At 50.2% G+C, this 20,638-nt stretch overlaps 2 protein-coding genes across 4 annotated transcripts in view; both read left to right on the top strand.

The window, feature by feature from the left end:
- Positions 1–2,630: 2,630 nt before the first annotated feature.
- On the top strand, positions 2,631–9,209 carry Ech1 (enoyl-CoA hydratase 1). Its single transcript, XM_028786214.1, has 10 exons — positions 2,631–2,743; positions 3,263–3,464; positions 3,568–3,656; positions 6,817–6,941; positions 7,024–7,072; positions 7,227–7,291; positions 8,189–8,259; positions 8,348–8,419; positions 8,657–8,807; positions 8,950–9,209. Exons 1-10 carry the CDS (start codon positions 2,692–2,694, stop codon positions 9,052–9,054), a joined length of 981 nt encoding a protein of 326 aa, XP_028642047.1. The 5' UTR covers positions 2,631–2,691; the 3' UTR covers positions 9,055–9,209.
- A 4,441-nt stretch (positions 9,210–13,650) lies between these two features.
- The window catches only part of Lgals4 (galectin 4), a 7,670-nt gene continuing 682 nt past the window's right edge, over positions 13,651–20,638 (top strand). Inside the window, exons 1-8 of one of the 3 annotated variants that reach the window (XM_028786232.1) lie at positions 13,651–13,725; positions 13,941–14,029; positions 15,217–15,421; positions 17,122–17,256; positions 19,856–19,882; positions 19,998–20,036; positions 20,165–20,194; positions 20,411–20,499. In XM_028786232.1, coding sequence (XP_028642065.1) covers positions 13,681–13,725; positions 13,941–14,029; positions 15,217–15,421; positions 17,122–17,256; positions 19,856–19,882; positions 19,998–20,036; positions 20,165–20,194; positions 20,411–20,499 — 659 coding nt within the window. In that variant the 5' untranslated portion in view covers positions 13,651–13,680. Of the gene's footprint in view, positions 13,726–13,940; positions 14,030–15,216; positions 15,422–17,121; positions 17,257–19,841; positions 19,883–19,997; positions 20,037–20,164; positions 20,195–20,410; positions 20,500–20,638 lie in introns of all 3 variants that reach the window. The other 2 variants (XM_028786233.1, XM_028786234.1) reach the window with 2 other exon arrangements.

Raw genomic sequence — 20,638 nt, 5'->3', positions numbered from 1 at the left:
CGGGAGGCGGAAACGGGCAGATCTTGAGTTCCAGGACTGAAAAAAGGAGCTGGAGCACTGTTGTACAGTAGGGATGGGTGGCTTGAGGCTGACCTCTGCAATATACTTCTGCTGTGGGGTAAAGTAGTTGCCAAACTACAGGAAGAATGCTGTGTGCGTGCGTGCGTGCGTGTGTGTGTGTGTGTGTGTGTGTGTGTGTGTGTGTGTGTGTGTGCTAGGAGGAAAAGGGTTGGAGAGATGTTTTATCTGTACTAGAAGGCCTAAGTCAATTCCAGGTTACTAGGCTCACAAGCATCTATAGTGGGATTTGATGCCCTCTTCTGGCATGCAGGCATACATGGGGATAAGAGTTCTCAGATACATTAAGTCTTAAACTAGGAAGAAAAACTAGTTCTGACACTGTTCTGTATGACAAATAACTGTGTATAGGGTATCATTTTTGAGATGTATTGTGGTTTACTTAACCTGGTCCTGAAAATAATGTCCAGATCTTGCCAACTCAATGATGTTCATCCCGGGGCAAAGTTTACAGTGGGGTTGAAGGATACAAACTGTTAAGTACATGGTGGATAGTCCTGAGTTTAGATGGAAACCTTCACAGAAGGCTTCAGTAGAAGCAAGGCCTAGGATGGGCATAGATTTGAAAAATGATGTCCTAGCCGGGCAGTGGTGGCGCACTCCTTTAATCCCAGCACTTGGGAGGCAGAGGCAGGTGGATTTCTGGGTTTGAGGCCAGCCTGGTCTACAGAGTGAGTTCCAGGACAGCCAGGACTACACAGAGAAACCCTGTCTCGGAAAAACAAAAAATGATGTCCTAGAGGGAGAAGTGGGAGCAGGCCACTCAAGTGACAGTGGTGACAATGTCCTGGAGAGCCTGGCTGGCGTTTCAGCATCTGGAGTCAGGTTTATCTACTATCCATTTTCTGTTGGCAATTTGACCAGTAGATGTGTATATTCCATGTATATCATCCACAGTTATTTTCCAATACCAGTTAAATGATGTACATCTTACTGAATAAACTGAGGACATGACCACTCCAAGTTACGGTTGATGTTTTGTGTGTGTGGGGGGTACGGCCAGAGTCATCTGGAAGGGTCCAGAGCAGCAGGGAGAGAAAGCGATAGACTGAACATGCCCAGTAGGGAGTCACAAGAGAAGAGGGCAAAAAGCGTACATGGCCAAAATGGCAGTTATACAGGAATACTAGGCGGACGTTGAGGAGCCGGAGTTTAGGGTAGGGGCTAGGGTGAGAGGAGGTGAGCCACACTGGTGTGGACTGAGCCAGCAGGCGCTCTGGTTTGCTAATAGCATCACAGCCATTTGTCCCAGGGTCTCTTGGACCTAACACTCCAGCCTTGTCAATGATAAGAGGCAACAATCACCTCCCTAAACTGTTTGAAATTAGGATGTCCTTTCCGCTCACATTTTGGTATCTGCATAGGATTTTCAGTTTTCCAATGAATAGAGGATGAAACATTACTCCTGGTATCTGTCTCTTGTGGGGGAGAAAATAACCTGCCAATCTCAGCTGTAAGTCTGGGTAGCAGACAGCCTCTATTGTCCCACTAGCCCAGAGACATCTGTTCACCCTCTTGGTAAACATCTCCCTGAGGAGCACACTTAGACGGTATTTTATGCTCTTGGGTAATACTTTCTCAGGCTTTTTTTTTTTTATGTCTGTTTTTAAAATATAGCCTTTTGCCAGGTGGTGGTGGCACATGCCTTTAATACCAGCACTGGGGAGGCAGACGTAGACAGATCTCTATAAAATCGAGGCCAGTCTGGTCTGCAGAGTTCCATGATAGTCAGAGCTATACAGAAACCCTGTCTAAAAACAAACAGAATATATTTTATTTTTAATTTGTATTTACTTTTTGAGGCAGGGTCTCTTCTGTATAGTCCTGGGACTTGCTATGTAGAAGAGGCTTGTCTCGAACTCTCAGAGATCTGCCACCTGCCTCTGCTAGGATTAAGGGTATGAGGTACCACATACCCCTTCTCAGGAGGCAGAAGGAGGAGGATCCTTGCAAGTTCCAGGCCAGCCAGGGGGTTTTATAGAGACCTTACAAAAAAAAAAGGGGGAAGAGGCTAGGGATGTTTGTCTATGCCGCCTCAGTCCCCTCTTACCACAAACCAAAGGAGAGTGGGTGTTAGAGCCATTTACTCCTGCCTACGCACTTCTAAATGTCCAGTAATCTTGAATCAGTAACTTCCCTGGTCCAGGAGCCAACTTCTTAAGTACCTCCTTCTGGCGGTAAGAGAATAAAAACTGCTTAACTCCGGTCAGTCTGTATCCTAGCAACTTTTTTGTCACCACATCCTGGCAAGAACTGGAGATTGCTAAGCTGCCGCCATTACGTCCTTGGCTATTTCGGTTGCCTGCATTTTTGTTGTTCCAAATACAGCGTTGTGATGAACTTTATACACAGTTTTCCAACAGCACTGTGAAATATTTTCTCAGGCCAGCTTCCCACTGGGCCAAAGGTTTAAAGCAACGTCCTGAGCACATGAGACGTGAGGGAGTGCTATTTTCGTTTGCCCTTAGTAAAGATGGCAAACTAGGTAGGGCCTCGCTGCTAAAGGGCGGTGGCTGCGGTGGCTTCGTTGCCCTTGACCGGCATGGCGAACGTTTGTGCCCGCCCCCTGTGTTTTTCTCCCGCGGTAGGTCGCACGGCTCCAGAGCTGCAGAGATGGCTACGGTGATGACAGTTTCCAGCACACTCCGCGGCCTGCTGACGCAGCGTGAGTTACCCCTTAATCCGTGGGAGAGGCTCGTTGTGGTGTCGTCTTGTTAGAAGAAGGGAAGTCTGCCCGGGTCACTTGAAACTCAGGAGTCTCTGTGTAGTTTAATGAAATTATAATTTTTTAGGTCTGTCTTCCAACCTGAATTCTCTGTCTCGAAGCTTGGGACATCTCCACAAACAAGGGAGGGTCTAACGTAGTCTCAGACTGAAACCCTTCATAAGCAACACCCTAGTCCTTTCTGATTTGGTTTTGGTTTGTTTTTTTTTTTTTTTTTTTTTGAGATAGGATTTCACTGCGTAGTCCTGGGCATCCTAGAACTCTCTCTGCAGACCAGGCTGGCCTCAAACTCAGACTGCCTCTGCCTCCCAAATGCTGGGATAAAAGCCACCTCCTGGCTTGCATACCCTAATCTTAAAAGCTGTCTGATTATGCCAGTGTCTCTAAGGAGCTTTTGTGGTAGTTATTAGCGTATTCTGTTAACGTGTCCCCATTCTAGGCTCCCTTTTCTCTCCACAGAGCTGAGAGGTACCAGCCAGCTGTACTTCAACGTCAGCCTTCGATCTCTGAGCTCTGCACAAGAGGCCTCCAAAAGAGCCCCCGAGGAACTCTCAGACCACAACTATGAGTCTATTCAAGTAACATCTGCCCAGAAGCATGTTCTCCATGTACAGCTAAACCGGCCAGAGAAGAGGAATGCCATGAACAGGGCTTTCTGGAGGTCTGGCCTGCAAACCCACAAGCTCTGCTCGAGGAGGCAGAGGTGGGCAGGGACAGAGGCTCCCCATTTCAGATATAACCCTTTACTTCTTGTGCCTCTGCAGCGAGTTGGTGGAATGCTTTCAAAAGATATCCAAAGACTCCGACTGTCGGGCTGTTGTAGTCTCTGGTGCAGGAAGGATGTTCACGGCAGGTACCGTTTCTTCCTGCGGGCGCCCCTCCCCTTGGTGGTACAGAAATGCTGCTAGTTTTCTTTTCTTTTCTTTCTTTATTTCTTTTTTTTTTTTTCTCGAGACAGGGTTTCTCTGTATAGCACTGGCTGTCCTGGAACTCACTCTGTAGACCAGGCTGGCCTCTAACTCAGAAATCCACCTGCCTCTGCCTCTCAAGTGCTGGGATTAAAGGCATGCACCACCACTGCCCAGCTACTGCTATTTTTCTTTGCTGATTTTGTTCACTTACCCTTGCTTCTTGCATTTTTTCTCCCTATTTAGACTAGGCTGGTACTCTAGAAGTTGAAGTAATCCTCCTGCCTCAGCTTTTTTTTTTCTTTTTTTAAAGATTTATTTATTTTATGTGTATGAATACACCATCACTCTCCTCAGACACACCAGAAGAGGGCATCAGATCTCACTACAGATGGCTGTGAGCCACCATGTGGTTGCCGCGAATTGAACTCGGTACCTCTGGAGGAGCAATCGGTGCTCTTAACCACTGAGCCATCTCTCCAACCTCCTTTTGTTCTTAGAAGGAAACAAAAATACTGGGCTGGTGACACGTACCTTTAATCCCAGCATTGGAGAGGCAGAGGCAAGTAGATCTCTGTGAGTTCAAGGCCACCCTGGACTACAGAGCCAGATCCAGGACAGCCAGGGCTACAGAGAGAAATCCTGTCTAGAAAAACCAAAAGGAGAAAAAGTATTTTTGTTTTGCGTGCATGTGCATGTACGCATGTCCAAAAGTCAGATGACAACTTTTGGGAGCTGAGTCTCTTCTCCATGATCAGGCTCAGCTGGACACTGACCCTGCTTGGCTGCAAGCCTTCAAACACCTTTTATCTTGCTGGCTCCACAGTGGTTCTCAATTAGAGTTTTGATTTGTTTTTATTTATTTTTTTTAAGATTTATTATTTTGAACTATGTGTCTGTAGCCATTTGGCCATCTCTATATATGTGAGTGCAGATGCCCACGGAAGTCACAGAGGTCAGGTCCCCTGGGGCAGGTATAACAGATGGGTTGTGATCAATTTCATGTGGTTGCCGGGACTCAAACCCTGTCTGCTGTTAAGAGCATACGGGCTCCCGACTGTTGAACCATCTCATTAGCCCTCAGTGGGTTTTTGTTTGTTTTGTTTTCTGAAACAGGGTTTCTCTGTGTAGCCTTGGCTATCTTGGAACTCGATCTGTAGACCAGGCTGGCCTCGAACTCAGAGGTCTGTCTGCCTCTGCCTCCCAAGTGCTGGGATTAAATGCTTGCGCCACCACTGCCCGACTTTTTTTTTTTTTTTTTTTTAAGTCTAATTTAAAACATTCACATGTGTGTGTACTCAGTGGTTGGCACGAAGCCCAGAATTCCCTCCCCACCACAAATTCAAATATAGAAATTAGCTCAACAGAACCTGACGGGATCCTGAAGTTGCATTACCACAGTGGATCTGTAACCTTGAATGAGACTCTGGACCTCTCAGAGCCTACAGGGGGGTCGGCCAAGTGTGCCACATGCACACAGCGCTGGCTTCTGCCTACACCCCACACGTGGAAGTTACCCCACCGCCCTTTCTCCTCGTTGACCCCTGACCCCCTTCTCCATTTATTGGCATGGCTTGTTTCCTGAATCTCTGTTCTGCTTTGAAAGCCGCCCATTGATTTTTTATTTAACATTTTATGTGCATTGGTGTTTTCTGTGCCTGTGTGACAGTGTCAGATCCTTTGGACCTGGAGTTCTAGACAATTGTGTCTGTGGGTGCTGGGAATCGAACCCGGATCCTCTAGAAGAGCAACTGGTGCTCTTCACCCCTGAGCCATCTCTCCAGGCCCCACCCAGTGATTTTTTTTTTTGCTCAGGTGTTTTGTTTGCAGTCTTCAGATTTCTAGTTGCTTCTTCATGATGAGGCCTCAATGTAGACCAGGCTGGCCTTGACTTTCTAGATCCTCCTGCCTTGACCTGCCTGTCTCTTGTTTATTCTTTCGATGTTTTATATGTTTGCACATGGGTGTGAGTACACTTGCATGTGCATGCACATGGATGAAGGCACCAGCCTAAGGTTGATGTCCTGTGTCTTTCTTTCTTTCTTTCTTTCTTTCTTTCTTTTTTTAATAATTTATTTATTTTTTTATGTACATTGGTGAGTTGACTACATGTATGTCTATGTGAGGGTGTCAGATCCCCTGGAACTGAAGTTACAGACACTTGTGAGCTGCTATGTGGGTACTGGAATTTGAACCCAGATCCCCTGAAAGAGCAGCCAGTGCTTTTTAACTGCTGACCCATCTTTTTAGCCTTGGGATTGTGTTATTATTATTGTTGTTGTTGTTGTTGTTGTTATTATTGGTTTTTCAAGCCTAGGTTTCTCTGTGTAGCCCTGGCTGTCCTGGAACTTGTTCTGTAGACCAGGCTGGCCTCAAACACACAGACATCCACCTGCCTTTGCCTCCTGAGTGCTGGGATTAAAGGCTTGGAACACCAAGCCGGGCTTCCTGTTTGTTTTTATTTGGGTTGTTTGTTTGTTTTTTTAACACATTGAAGATGCACCTCAATGTGTTCTTTGAATACAGGGCTTCTGCATTCTAGGCAAGTGCCACCACGGGCCCCTCCGTGGTGGCTTCTAGCCAAGTGCTCCACCACTGAGCCGCACCCGCTAGCTCTTCATTCTCGTGAATTCTAAGCAAACAGAGCCATGCCCTCCAGTTCACTTGGTGAATTCTAGGCAAGTGTTCAGCCACGGCTACACACCAGCTGAGACTTTTACATTTATTCTGCATGGGTTAGGAGACAAGGGCTCACAGGCTCCCCCCCCCAGCTAACTAAGTGTGGGAATAGCTTCCCATTGATGGAGTATGTCGGATTGAAAAGTCTATAGCTGGTCTTGGGAATGCCAACATTCCCAGCCTTGCGGAAGCTGAGGCTGGAGACTCTGTAGATTGAGGTGAGCCTGGGCTGCACAGAGAAACCTTGTCTTAAGCAAAACAATATATATATTTGGTGCCCGACAGGAAATCCCTGATCCCCCTGACCTCCGTGAGTTCCTTTCTCTGCTGTGGTGATGTTCTTTTGGATATGCAGCTCCTGGGCTCTGAGCCCTGGCTGGGTTAGTGAGTGCGGCCATGCGAGCTCTTTCATCCCCTTCTCACCAGGCATAGACCTCATGGACTTGGCAACAGACTTCATGCAGCCCTCAGGAGACGATGCGGCCCGCATCGCCTGGTACCTCCGTGACCTCATCAGCCGATACCAGAAGACCTTCACTGCCATTGAGAAGGTGACTCTTAGAGCTGGGTGGCATCCCTTCTGCCAACCCCTCCTCTGCCAGCTTTGACGACAACTCTCCTTCTCTATTCTAGTGCCCCAAGCCAGTGATTGCTGCCATCCACGGAGGCTGCATTGGAGCAGGTAAGTCTGTAGCCAGTGGCCACCACTTGGGTGCCAACTAGTGGTGAGGCTGCCACCCTCCCCATGCCTGCAGGTAGCTCAGCTCAGCTGTTACTTGGTCCCGTGTGTTGAGAGGACCTGTCATTATTTATGGCCCCTGGCCTTTTCCTCTCAGGTGTGGACCTCATTTCTGCCTGTGACATCCGCTACTGCGCCCAGGATGCTTTCTTCCAGGTCAAGGTGAGATATCTCCTGAGCTCTTGCCTTCTGGAACCCCTCTCATGATAGGCAACCCCAGGCTAGAGTGGAACAGAGATGGTGCAGGCCAAGGCAGCTGGTTCCGAAGGCTTCCTGGAAGGAAGTTCGTCAGAACCAAAATACCTCCAGATCAAGGCAGACAAGGAGAGGCCCAGCTTGTAGTCTCAGTACCGGAGAGGCTAAGGCAGCTGGGGCTATTGTGTGAGTGGTGAACGTTATGATCTTTTTTTCCTGTCACCATGATAAAATACTTGGAAAAGCAACTTATCAGAGAAGGGGTTTATTGTAGCCCAGAGTTCAAGGTCCAGTCTATCATGAGGAGGAAGTGTTCAGAGTCAAGGCAACAGGACCTTGAAGCACCTGGTCACATCACTCTGAAGAGATCAGTGAAGGCTGGTGCTCCAGCCTCTCTATCCCACATCAAGGAATGCAGACAAGATAGTACCTCAGAGGCCCGCAGAGGCTGGTCTCTAGATACTGTTTGGTGTGTAAGCTCTAACCACCACACAACCCAACCTGCGCTACATAGTGAGACCCGGTCAGAAAGGTGGGCATGAGGGAGAAAAAGCTCTGAGCCGCCTCTGCCCGGCACCAAAAGGGGGATGTAGGCTCATTTGTACAGGAAGCCATCATGGGCACTCCCATGAAGGAGCTCGTGGTCGGAACAGAGAAACAGAGCTGGGACTGCTGCCAGCTATGCTGGAGAGGGTCGCCGGGATGGAGTGGCGCCCAGGGTTCTGGAAAAGGCCTTGTGAGCAAGCTAGAAGGCCCGGTGGCCGGCGCATCTTGAGGTTGTCTGAGCTGGAGGGTGGCGAAGCCCCCGGCAAGGTGTGACACCTCAAGTTTGCGTGGGAAGCACTGATAAGTGTTCCTCTTCAGGAGGTAGATGTGGGCCTGGCTGCTGATGTAGGAACCCTGCAGCGACTGCCCAAGATCATCGGGAACCAGAGGTGAGAGGGGTGGCCGGGGAGGAGGGGTCAGCCCAGCCCCTCCCAGCCCCAGGATGACCGGCTCTTCTGATCTCTCCCCATTCTGTAGCCTGGTTAACGAGCTAACCTTCACCGCCCGCAAGATGATGGCTGACGAGGCCCTGTTCAGTGGGCTGGTCAGGTAGGGCCCTGATTGGCTGGCTGATGGCAGGGAAGTACACAGGGCCATCCAGGCCAGGTTGGGGCTCTATGATCCCCTGTATCCTCACTCCAGAGCCCAGATAGGCCTTGCCGGAGTGCCTGTTTCTTCCTCTGAGCCCCATGGTGTGGTTGAGGTTTCCCATTTTCTCTGGGAGGCTACCTGGTCATCCACAGGGCAGGGGGAGGGTGTCCCCCTCACCTAATCCTTCCCTGGCAGCCGCGTATTCCCAGATAAGGACGTCATGCTGAATGCAGCCTTTGCCCTGGCCTCCGAAATTTCCAGCAAGAGCCCTGTGGCTGTGCAGGGGTCAAAAATCAATCTGCTCTACTCTCGAGACCATTCTGTGGATGAGAGCCTTGACTACATGGTAAGGTCCTGCCTACACCAATCACGGTCCACCCTGCTCCAGGGTGATCAGCTGTGGGCTTGCGGCGAGGGGAGAATCTGCGCATGCACATGCGTGCACCTCTGATTGGTGCCTGCTGGTCTTTCCCACACCCTGGATCCAGGCCACCTGGAACATGAGCATGCTGCAGACCCAGGACATTATCAAGTCCGTCCAGGCAGCCATGGAGAAGATGGACACAAAAGACATCACCTTCTCCAAGCTCTGAGTGCCTTCCTGATCCTGAGAGCGGGAGACTCCCTGGAGCCAGGCTGGTCCCCTCGGTGCCTCCTCCCATGTGGTCTCCCAGTGTATAAGTTTATAACTTAGTTCTTCAGTTCCCGGGGCCTTATCTTCACTGTGAACAATAAAGTTTGAATACAGCGTGGTGTCTTTACTGCAGTGGGTGGGAGCTCAGAAGCACTGGCTCCAGGGACAGCAGCTGGGAAGGCGGGGAGGCAGGCAAATCTGGGCCAAGAGGAAGTGTGTAAGGAACTGAATTGGCCGAAGGCTGAAAGGGACACCTGTTCCCTGTGCCTGCCGTTGTGTGAGCTGTGTCACCGCACGGCACCGTAGGGCCGTGGAGTTGGGCTGACTACATGGCTACCAACCCTGAGTCAATCAGTTCATTTCTTCCTCCTTTCTTTCTTTCCTTGCAAGAGCAGTTAAGTGCTCTTAACCCCTTTGCCATCTGTACGGCCCCTTTCCAGATATGCTGATTTTTGTTACTTATTAGTGTGTGTGTATTTGGGAGGAAGTTGGTTCTTTTTCTACCACCACATGGGTCCTTGGGTTGGTGACAAGTGTCTTTCTTTTTTTGGTTTTGGTTTTTTCCAGACAGGGTTTCTCTGTGTAGCCCTGGCTGTCCTGGAACTCCCTCTGTAGACCAGGCTCGGCTCGAACTTAGAAATCCGCCTGCCTCAGCCTCCCAAGTGCTGGGATTAAAGGCGTGAGCCACCACCACCCGTAAAGTGTTTCTTTACCTGTTAAGCCACCTAGCTGCTCCTCCCCAACTCCCCCTTGTAATTTTATTTTAAGGTACAGTCTCATGTAGACAAGTCTGGCCTGGAACTCACTGTGTAGCTGAAAATGACCCTGGAGTCCTATTTACAAACGTGCGGCACCACATCTGGCCAGCTGCTTTTTTTTTTTTTTTCCTGTGTGTTTGTTTTCTTATCCATGAATGATCTGGATTTATGCTTGGAATGAACGTAAGAGGTCAAACATTTACTTAGTGCTTTCTGTATGTTGAATACTGAGTCCTGTGATGGTCGCTTATTAACTCGGTGAGCCACTTGCTCCCTCCTTCCTTGTGTTGGTGGGGCCGGATCCCGGGACCCCACACAGGCCAGGTAAGTGATCCACCTCTGAGATCTAGCCCAGCCCGCCCTTTACTTTTTATTTCTATTTTAATTGCACTTTGGGTTCTTGTCGGAATGTCTGCATATGTGCCTCAACCTTTGGTGGTATTTCTCAGGACCCCTCAACCTTGTCTGTTTTTTAAAAAATCTTATTTTATGGGTGGGTGTTTTAACCTGTAGTATATGCAGCACATGCGTGTATCACCCACAGGGGTCAGAAAAGGCTGTTGCGTCTGAAGGTACAGATGGTTGTGAGCCACCATGTGGGTCTGGGAATTCAACCCAGGTCTTTTAGAAGGGATCTTTTTTTTTTAAGATTTATTTATTTATTTATTTATATGTAACTACACTGTTGCTATCTTCAGACACACTAGAAGAGGGCATCAGATTTCATTACAGATGGTTGTGAGCCACCATGTGGTTGCTGGGAATTGAACTCGGACCTCTAGAAGAGCAGTCAGTGCTCTTAACCACTGAGCCATCTCTCCAGCTCCTCCACCCCCACCCCTTTTAGAAGGGCTCTTAACTGCTCAGCCACCTCTCTGGCCCTTGACTTTTATTTTAGTTTTCTTTTTTTCTTTTTTTTTCTTTTTTCTTTTTTTTTTTTTTTTGAGTCATGGTTTTTCTGTGTAGCCCTGGCTGTCCTGGAACTCACTCTATAGACCAGGCTGGCCTCAAAGTCAGAAATCCACCTGCCTCTGCCTCCCAAGTGTTGGGATTAAAGGCGTGTGCCACCACTGCCCAGCATGTGTGAATATTTTGTCCCGTGTATGTCTAACTTACGGATTTTACTGCTCTGGCAAAACACCATGCCCAAAAGCAAGTCATGTAGGCAAGGGATTATTTTACTCACAGCAATATGCAGTATTCGTCATCAAAAGCAGCGGGGACCGAACTCAAGCAGAGGAGGAACCTGGAGGCAGGAGGTGATGAAGAAGCCATGGAGGGGTGCTGCTTACTGGCTCCCCATGGCTTGCTCAGCCTGCTTTCTTATAGAACCCGGAACCACCAGCCCTGGAGTGGTCCTGCCCACCGTGGGCTGGGCCCTCCCCATCAGTCACTAATTGAGAAAATGCCTGACAGTTGTATCTTACAGACACACTTTTTCCAGCTAAGGTTTCCTACTCTCAGATGACACCAGCTTGTGTCAAGTTGACATAAAATGAGCCAGCACAATGGCTGCACATCACCTCGATATCACTGGTGCCATCAGAGGTCAGACGAGGGCGTAGGATTCGCTGGAAACCAGTTACATCTGGTTGCGAGACATCCGATGTGGGTCCTCTGCAAGAACAAGTACTCCTACTTGCTGAGCCATCTCTCCAGCCCCTCCACGTAGTCTCCAATTTACGCTAGGCTGATTAGACAACAGGCCCCAGGCATCTACGGTCTGTCTCTGCCGCTTCCAGTGCTGGGAGTCCCTGTGTGTGCTCATACCCAGCTGTCCTCTGGGCTGAACTCAGGCCTCTGATTAGTGTGAGACTTTGCTGACTGAGCTCTCTCCCCATTACTGGATCCTCTTCTTTCTTTTTATTTTTCTTTTAATTTTAAGACAGGATCTCATCGATCCAAGCTGGCCATAAATACCTGATCCTTCTGCTTTCACTGAAAATTTTGGTCCTTCTGCTTCAGCCTCTGAACAGCTGGTGTTTATTACAGGCCTGTGCAACCAGGAGAGGCAGCGTCTCCTCGTCCCACTACCTCCACCATCTTCATTTTTGGAAATGGTTATGTGGCCCAAGATGTCCTGGAACTCAAAGCAATCCTCTGGCATCAATCCCCCTAGTGTTCAGATTACAGGGTCTGTGTCCTGCTGTGAATACTCTTCCTCCTCTTCTTCCTCCTTCTCTTTTCTGCTTTTTTACTTTTTATTTATTTATTTTTTTATTTTCTTTTTTCAAGGCAGGGTTTCTCAGTGTAGCCCTGGCTGTCCTGGAGCTCACTCTGTAGAGCAGGCTGGCCTCACACTGAGAGATCTGCCTGCCTCTGCCTCCTGAGTGCAAGGATTAAAGGTGCGTGTGCCATCACCACCCAGCTTCTCTTTCTTTTTTTTTCTTTTTCTTTTCCCCTTTTCTTCTTTCTCTCTTTTTCTGAGACAGGGTCTTTTTTACATACCTTTGGCTGTTCCAAAACTGACTTTGCAGAGCAGGACAGCCTCAAACTCTGCCCTCCTCTGTCTCCCAAATGCTAGGATTAAAGTCTTTGCCACTGTGCTCAGCAATTTATTTATTTATTTATTTATTTATTTATATATTTATTTATTTTAAGGCAGAGTCTTGCTCTGCAGACCAGGCTGCCCCTGAAATATGCAAGTAATTCTGCCTCTGTCTCCCAAACGCTGGGGTTACTCTAGTATAAGGGCCCTGCAGTCACACACCTCTCCGGACAAGCTATCAGCCCAGAGTCTCAAGATGGCCTATGCCCCAGCACCAGGCTACCAGTCCACCTCCAATCCAGTGAGATGCCCACCTGAGCCCACCTCCTCTTCCCCAAACCCCATTTATTGTTGGGTTTTTATTTGTTTGGGGACAGGATCTCGGGCAGTCCAGCCTGGCCTTGAATTCACTGTATAGTGGAGGATGACCTCGCTCACCCGGGAACATCCTGGTTGGTCATGGGTACTTGGGTCCAGGCGTGCATTAACATACTTTGTAGTGCTGGATATAAAACCCAGGGTTTCTTGCAAGCCACAAAAGCATTCTACCAACTAAGTTAACGTCAAACTTGCAGCCATTCTCCTGCCTCAGCCTTCCCTGTGCTGGGGTTATGGGTTGGGTCCCCAGTGCGACTGACCACTGCTTGCATTTGTTTCAAGAATGTATGATGTGGCCGGGTGGTGGTGGCGCACGCCTTTAATCCCAGCACTTGGGAGGCAGAGGCAGGTGGATTTCTGAGTTCGAGGCCAGCCTGGTCTACCGAGTGAGTTCCAGGACAGCCAGGGCTACACAGAGAAACCCTGTCTTGAAAAAAAAAAATGTGTGATGTGGTTACCACCATTTCTCCATGTTATAGATGGGCAGAGACAATGGCTCTGCAGAGCCCGGAAGTGGCAATGGCAGAACTGGAACCCATACCCTGTGGGCCCAGCTGTGTGTGCCCTAAGCCCCTGTTATGTAGCGTGTGGGGTCAGGAGGTACCTGCTGTTTATCCTACTTCTATTGCCCACCTGTTGAGACATTCCTGAGGCCTAGCCCCTGCCCTGCCCGCCTGATTCACCGTCCCTCTGCCAATAGTCCTCAGGGCAGGGTTTTATGGTCCTGATAAAGCCTTGCTAGGGTAAAGTCCAGAAATACTTCCTCCTTGTCTGGGCCCTGAGAGAGTCAGCATCCTTGCTGCCAAGATAGGAGGCAAGGGCGTGCCCTAGAGGTCCCCACCAGAGAGACCTCAGGAACTCTCTCCCCTGCCAGCCACTCCCTCTAGTATAAGGGCCACCTGCAGCCAGCCACCACTTCCCACAAATCTCTCCGGACAAGCTATCAGCCCAGACCCTCAAGATGGCCTATGTTCCAGCACCGGGCTACCAGCCCACCTACAATCCGGTAAGATGCCCATCTGAGCCCACCTCCTCTTCCCCAAACCCCGATTTCTCCTTTTCTCCTTTTGCTATGCTAGGCAAGCATTCTTCTACTGAGCCTTAGCCTCTTACCCCAAGTTTTATCTCCCCTGCTTAAGGGACTGGGGGTCTTTGGGGTGAGAGGAAAGGGTTGTGACAGGCAGGCAATCTCTGAGGCTCTTCAACTGGCTCCCTCTACAGACTCTGCCCTACAAGAGGCCCATCCCAGGTGGCCTCAGTGTCGGAATGTCCGTTTACATCCAAGGAATAGCCAAAGACAACATGAGACGGTGAGACAGTCCCCAGCCCCCTTCCCCGCTCACCCCCAGGGACGGGCCTTCGCCTTCCCTAACTCTGGTCCCAGGCAAAGGTTTGAAACATGCTAGGATTCCATTGTTCACGGGGTTCCTCTGGTTGCTTGTGGGGTACAAATAGTCTATGGGGACAGAAATGAACAGAGAGACCCCAACCTAGAAAGTAGACAAAGGACTGCAGGGGTCATATCAAGACTGGCCAAGAGAAGTCAGGAAAGGGTCAGGAGAGGCAGCCCCATGGCTGGAACTAACCTGAAGTGACAGATTTGAGAATGAATTCAGATCACAAGCTCAGAGCCATGCCCTGAGGTTACCTCTCCTTATCCCCTGTGTGTGTGTGGTACTCAGGCACTGTATGATTCAGATTGCTACCGAACATCTCTGCACCTCGGCTTCCCATCTGTGAAATGGGATGATTGTCAGGTCTCAGTGTGCAAAGGAGCAATTTTACAAAGGGTTGGGCTTTTCCATGGCTTGGTATACATGTGTGCCCAGAGCATATGTACATGTGTGTGTGCATGCATGTGTGTGTGAGTCAGAGGTTAACCTCACATGTCTTTCTCAGGCACCATCCACCTTTGTGTTTGAAGGCTGGGTACACATGTGTGTGCAGATACATGTGTGTGCACATGTTATGTGTGCACATATGTGTGTGCAGGTCCATCTGTGTGTGTACGGAGGCCAGAGGTCAACTTCAGGTGTCACCTCAATCACCTTTCACTTTGGGTTTTTTTTGTGTGTATTTTTTGTTTCTGAGGTGGTAGTCTCACTATGTAGCCCTTGCTAGCCAAACTGTGCCTAGTACTGGTAGCAGAGAGGTTGGGGACAAAGACTCTTGGTCTCTCAAGTGATGTACACCAGTAATCCCAACATTCTGGAGGCTAAGGCAGGAAGATCACAAGTTAGAGGCTAGCCTAGGCTACATCACCCCCCCCCCAGAAGAAAACAATAAAAGAAAGATAGGAGTCTGATTTGCCCTGATCATTTAAGAGACTCTGGGGAGACAAGAGAGGCAGGGTGGCCACCAGACTGCCTTACGGAGCGCAGGCTCCCTCCCTCCCTCTAAGCTGGGTCAATGGTGCCCAGTCGGGGCTCCCTCCTGAAGGCCCCGTGCACAGGCGGGCAGCACTTTGAACGCCCCCCCCCCCCCAATATCCCACCAGGTTCCACGTGAACTTCACTGTGGGGCAGGACGAGGGGGCGGATGTTGCTTTCCACTTCAATCCCCGCTTTGATGGCTGGGACAAGGTGGTCTTCAACACGATGCAGAGCGGACAGTGGGGCAAGGAAGAGAAGAAGAAGAGCATGCCTTTCCAGAAGGGCAGACACTTTGAGCTGGTGTTCATGGTCATGGCGGAGCACTACAAGGTCCGGGCCCCTCCCTCTCTCCCTCCCTGCAGCCCCCACCCGGCAGCCCTCCTCCCCAGCAGCCCCCACCCGGCAGCCCTCCTCCCCAGCAGCCCTCCCTCCCGGCAGCCCCCACCCAGCAGCCCTCCCTCCCCGCAGCCCCTCCCCCTCCGTCTTTCACTGTTGCCCTTCCTGCCATCTACCCTGGTGGATGAAGTAAGTCTACAGCCTTGGGCATACTAGGCAGATGCAAAATGCCCTCTCTATAACTAAGCCACGACCCGAGCTCTCTTTTTAATTTTTATATTCTTTATCTATTCTCTTTATATTCTTTATATATGCTCCGTATAGACCCAGCTCTCCTGAAACTCGTTATACAGAACAGGCTGGCCTTGAACTCACAGAGATCTACCTGCCTCTGCCTCATGACTGCTGGGATTAAAGGCGGGCCCGGCTCTCCTGAGTTTTTACGGGGGATGCTTGGATCTAACTCAAGTTCAGTGTGGAGAGAGAGCTTTTAGCTTCAAAGCCATCTTGCCAGCCTCTTTTTTTTTTTTTTTTTTTTTTAAGTTTTAAGATTTCACTTGTTTGCCCAAATTGTCCTGAGGCTTTGGTAGTCTCCTGCCTCAGCCTGCTGGGTGCTGAAACTGCAGGCATGTACACCACATCCAGCTTGAGAGTGGCACGTCGATGTCACCAGACCCAGCACTTAGCACACAGGAAGTCCTCAGTCCCACAGGACTGGCTCTGGATCCATGTCTGTCATGGATCAATGATCAGACACCTGGTGGCATAAAGTACAGCTGGCTGCGTCCAGCCTGCCGTCAGCCTCAGGCATGCCTGGCCGGGTTGCCATCTTCTTAACAAACTCAGATATGAGCAAGCCCCATTTCATGGAAGATTTTTTTTTTTTTTTTCGAGACAGGGTTTCTCTGTGTAGCCCTGGCTGTCCTGGAACTCACTCTGTAGACCAGGCTGGCCTCGAACTCAGAAATCCACCTGCCTCTGCCTCCCAAGTGCTGGGATTAAAGGCATGCGCCACCACTGCCCGGCTTCATGGACGATTTTAAATAAAAGTTCAGAAAGGTAAAGCAACTTATGTGAGGTCACACATAGCCAGGACCATGCCAGAGCCAGACCTTACAGCCAAGTTATTTTGTGCCGATACCAACCCTCAGGCCTGATTTTGTTCTTTCTGACTGAAGTCTTCATTTCTTTCTCACCTACTACCATGTGCTGACTTTGTACTTCAGTTTGACCTCTGGTCCCCGAGTCCCCCAAATTCCTGCTGGTGAGGCACTCCTAGAACCCAACAAAGTACATTGGACTTCAAAACAAAAAGATCCCTTAGGGCTGGGGAACTGGCTCAGTCAGGAAAGTGCTGGCTGTAAGCTTGAGTTCCATCCCTACCACCCACATAATGAGCGGGGAGTGGTACGCCTTGCTTATCATCCAAGTTCAGGAGAGGCAGGGACAGGAGGCTCCTGGGGGCTGGCAGCCAGCCAGCCTGGCCTACTTGACAACTGCCAGGTTCCATGAGAGACCCGATTCAAAAACCAAGACGGACGGATGGTACTGAGGCCCAGCACTCACAGCTGACATATATGAACACACGTGTCCATGCATACACACTAAATAAATAAGTACAATCCCATTTCCGTTTTCCCAGTTTCTTGCCAGCCATGGTTGCTGATGTCTGACACCTTGTCTCTGCCCTCCAGGTCGTGGTAAATGGAAATTCCTTCTACGAGTATGGGCACCGGTTGCCCGTACAGATGGTCACCCACCTGCAAGTAGATGGGGACCTGGAACTTCAGTCAATCAACTTCCTTGGAGGCCAACCTGCCGCATATCCGGTATGGAATGTCTCTTCCTTGACCTATTTGCACAGTCGCCACAGACTCTACTCCTAGTTCCTTTAATGAATGGGTCCAGGGATCCTGTGGTGACCAAGACACCAGAAAGATAGACACATGACCAGACAGACATGGTCAAGACCACGGTGGGGGTTGTACAGGCAGAGAGAAGGTCAGGGTCCAGATAAGGGGGCTCAGGCAGAGGGTTAGTCTCAGGGAAAGGGTTAACAAGGTGTTCTGAGCATCCAAAGGAAGGATCTGACGCAGACAAAAAGGGCTTCCAGGAAGAGGAAGAGGTGTGTAAACTGAGTCAGAAAGTAAGATAAGAAAAGGCTGGGCGGTGGTGGCGCACGCCTTTAATCCCAGCACTTGGGAGGCAGAGGCAGGCGGATTTCTGAGTTCGAGGCCAGCCTGGTCTACAGAGTGAGTTCCAGGACAGCCAGAACTACACAGAAAAACCCTGTCTCGAAAAACAAAACAACAACAACAAAAAGATAAGAAAAGACAATCAGATGAAGAATAAAGAGTTTAGCAAATGAATTCAGGACTGGTTGCTTAGCACATTGGTCACCCAGGAATCACAAAGCCATGGTGCCTGGTCACTGCATCTTTGTCAGGTTGTAATGGAACAGGTATAAGACAGTACCATGTGACCTGCTGGCAGGCATGCAGGGCAGCTAGCATGGCTACCGTATGGCTGTTCAGAGTGTAATTTGATGTAATCGCCTTGGAAATTGGCCAGCAGAGTTAGATCTGAATGCCAAGAAAACATAGGTCCCAGTGTCCTAGAAGGTCCACACCCAGGTACACAGCCTGCAAAGAGCCCCTGGCACACACCCATTGCAATAAACCAGCACGCTGCTTCCAAAAGTCTCAAACTGAAACTCACTTAAAGGTGGGGCATCTGCCTTCCATGCCCCAGTGAGGGGCTGGCGCCTGCCTCGGGTATAGAAAGACAACTTAGAGTGAGGAACAGTGCCTGAGTCCTTTTAATACCAATCAACTAACCAAGAAAAGCCTGAACGTCTAAACTGTCAGCCTGGGGGCTGGCGAGATGGCAGTGAAGAGCAGGTAAAACAACACCAGGCGCTGGTGAAGCACACCTTTGATGACAGTGCCGCAGGACTAGAGGCAGGTGGTTCTCCGTGTGTTCCATGCCAGCCTTGTCTACATAATGATTCCAGAACAGCCAGACCTAAATAGTGAGACCCTGTCTTGAATAAACCAGAAGGATCTAGGTCCAGGTCCCAGCTCCCAAGCTTATAACTCTAAGTCCAGTTCCAGGGGAATCTGAGCCCTCCTCCGACCCCCACAGGGGTCACGGGTGTGTACTTAGGCACGTACACGAAAATTTAGTAAATAAATATTTTAAAAATAAAAATGATCAGCCTGTTCCTCAACAAGTCAACGAATCAAGACAATGAGTTTATCACCTGAAGGAGAGAAGGAATAAGTTGCAGCCACAGAATCGTGGGGGCGGGGCGGGGCGGGGGCGGGGGAGTGCTGACGCCAAATATGGAGTCTAGGGGCGGGGCTGGGCGAGGGCGGGGGGAGTGCTGGAGTCTAGTCCAGCCACGGTAACTACGGCCTGTAATCCCAACATCTGGAGGCTGAGGTAGAATGTTCACTGCAAGGAGCCCAGCCTGGGCCACATATCAAGACACTGATGTCTGTGTTTATACATGTATATGGTGGGGCGGGGCCAGGGAGACAGAGAGGTTAATTGATCGACTGATTTGAAAAGCTTTCAGAATAGGAGTTAATTAAAAAGAGGAGAAAACAGAGAAAGTGGAAATGAGGATGATGAGCCTGGCGGTGGTGGCACACGCCTTTAATCCCAGCACTCGGGAAGCAGAGGCAGGCGGATTTCTGAGTTCCAGGCCAGCCTGGTCTACAGAGTGAGTTCCAGGACAGCCAGGGCTACACAGAGAAACCCTGTCTTGAAAAACCAAACCAACCAACTAAACAAACAAACCTACAACAATGAGAAAGAGGATGAGGGGGAGGATGAGGGGGAAGGGGGGAGGGGGAGGGGAGGGAAGGGGGGAAAAAGGGAAGGGGGAGCAGGGAAAGGAGGGAGGGGGAGGGGAAGGGGAAAGAGGGAAGGGGGAGGAGGGAAGGGGTTCTAGATAGAAGAAATCATCTGTTTGGAGCCGCCACAGCAGAGAGTCTGGTAGACAGGAACTCGGGTAACTCCCAGGACCCCGACTTGCTCCAGGGTAGGGCATGTGAAGCAGGTGACTGGAGCTAGGTGAGGGAGCCGTGGTCATCACAGGCCTAGAAAGAAGTAGCAAGGCCAGCATTTGCCCCCTGAGTTCTACTTTCTAAACTGATCCTAGGCTAAGGGGAGGCAAGGGGTGAATGAGAGCCTGGAACCGGAAGGGGCCAAGAACCAGAAGGGGCCAACACAAGGTTGTGGAGCAGGGGCAAAGAAGAGAATTTACCAGGAGTTGTCCCAAAGCCACAGAGGCTCTGGTCATCACAAAATACAGCAGGGGCCATAGACCATGTGCCTGGCAGGGTCCCCAGGGAGTCTCCTCAACCCCTTCCAGCCTAGAATTATTCCAGCCATGACCTCCTTCCCTCTCTGTACCCACAGGGACCCATGCCTATTCCAGCTTACCCTGTAAGTACCGCCGAGGGGTGGGCAGTTTCCCACAGAGTTGGATTAATGGCAAGGGAAGTTTGGGGCAAACCCCACATCCCTCATTTCTCTTCCCTTCTGTCTGTCCATCCCATAGAGTGCTGGGTACAACGCTCCACAGATGAACAGCTTGCCTGTAAGTGGGAGGGGCATGGTGGGCTGGTGGAGGGGTGGGGACAGTTTAGGGTTGGGATAGAGATGGAGACATGTTGGATTAGGTATTTGTCAAATCTTCCACAGTGGAATCCCTTTCTTCCTTCGCAGGTCATGGCAGGACCCCCAGTCTTCAATCCGGTATGGTGTTCCAGGGGCTCTCGAAGGAAGCAGGAAATGTGGGGAGCCCAGAAAGGGTGGACTACATGTAGGCTGAAGGGTGGGAAGAAGGGGAAGACGCAGCTGGTGGTCAGGGTTCTAGAGGAGACATGGTTGGGGACAATTCACAGGCAAAGCACTGCCTCTCTGTGAAAATGTACCAGAGACTGAATAGGACCCCATGTTCTTTCTCTACAGCCTGTGCCATATGTGGCAACTCTGCAGGGGGGCCTTACAGCCCGAAGAACCATCATAATCAAGGGATATGTACTTCCTACAGCCAAGAAGTAAGCACTCAGGCTGAAGAGGGGTCCTCCTCACACTCAGAGGTTCAGCCTCAGCCCTCCTCCCTCAGACCTGGGGGTCCAGGAACCAGGCCTCCTCCCTCAGACCTGGGGGTCCAGGCACCAGCCCTCCTCCATCAGA

This window comes from Grammomys surdaster, unplaced genomic scaffold (genome assembly GCF_004785775.1).
Source record: "Grammomys surdaster isolate TR1022 unplaced genomic scaffold, NIH_TR_1.0 125430, whole genome shotgun sequence".
Lineage (NCBI taxonomy): Eukaryota > Metazoa > Chordata > Mammalia > Rodentia > Muridae > Grammomys > Grammomys surdaster.
This window is presented reverse-complemented; position numbering and strand designations above follow the sequence as displayed.

What these genes read in the sequence shown, in the direction of transcription:
- Ech1 (XM_028786214.1), top strand. Translation starts at nt 2,692, where the DNA reads ATGGCTACGGTGATGACAGTTTCCAGCACACTCCGCGGCCTGCTGACG. An exon ending in ATGAACAGGGCTTTCTGGAG is followed by an intron (nt 3,465 to 3,567) that starts GTCTGGCCTGCA and finishes GTGCCTCTGCAG; the next exon opens with CGAGTTGGTGGAATGCTTTC. An exon ending in CTGTTCAGTGGGCTGGTCAG is followed by an intron (nt 8,420 to 8,656) that starts GTAGGGCCCTGA and finishes CTTCCCTGGCAG; the next exon opens with CCGCGTATTCCCAGATAAGG.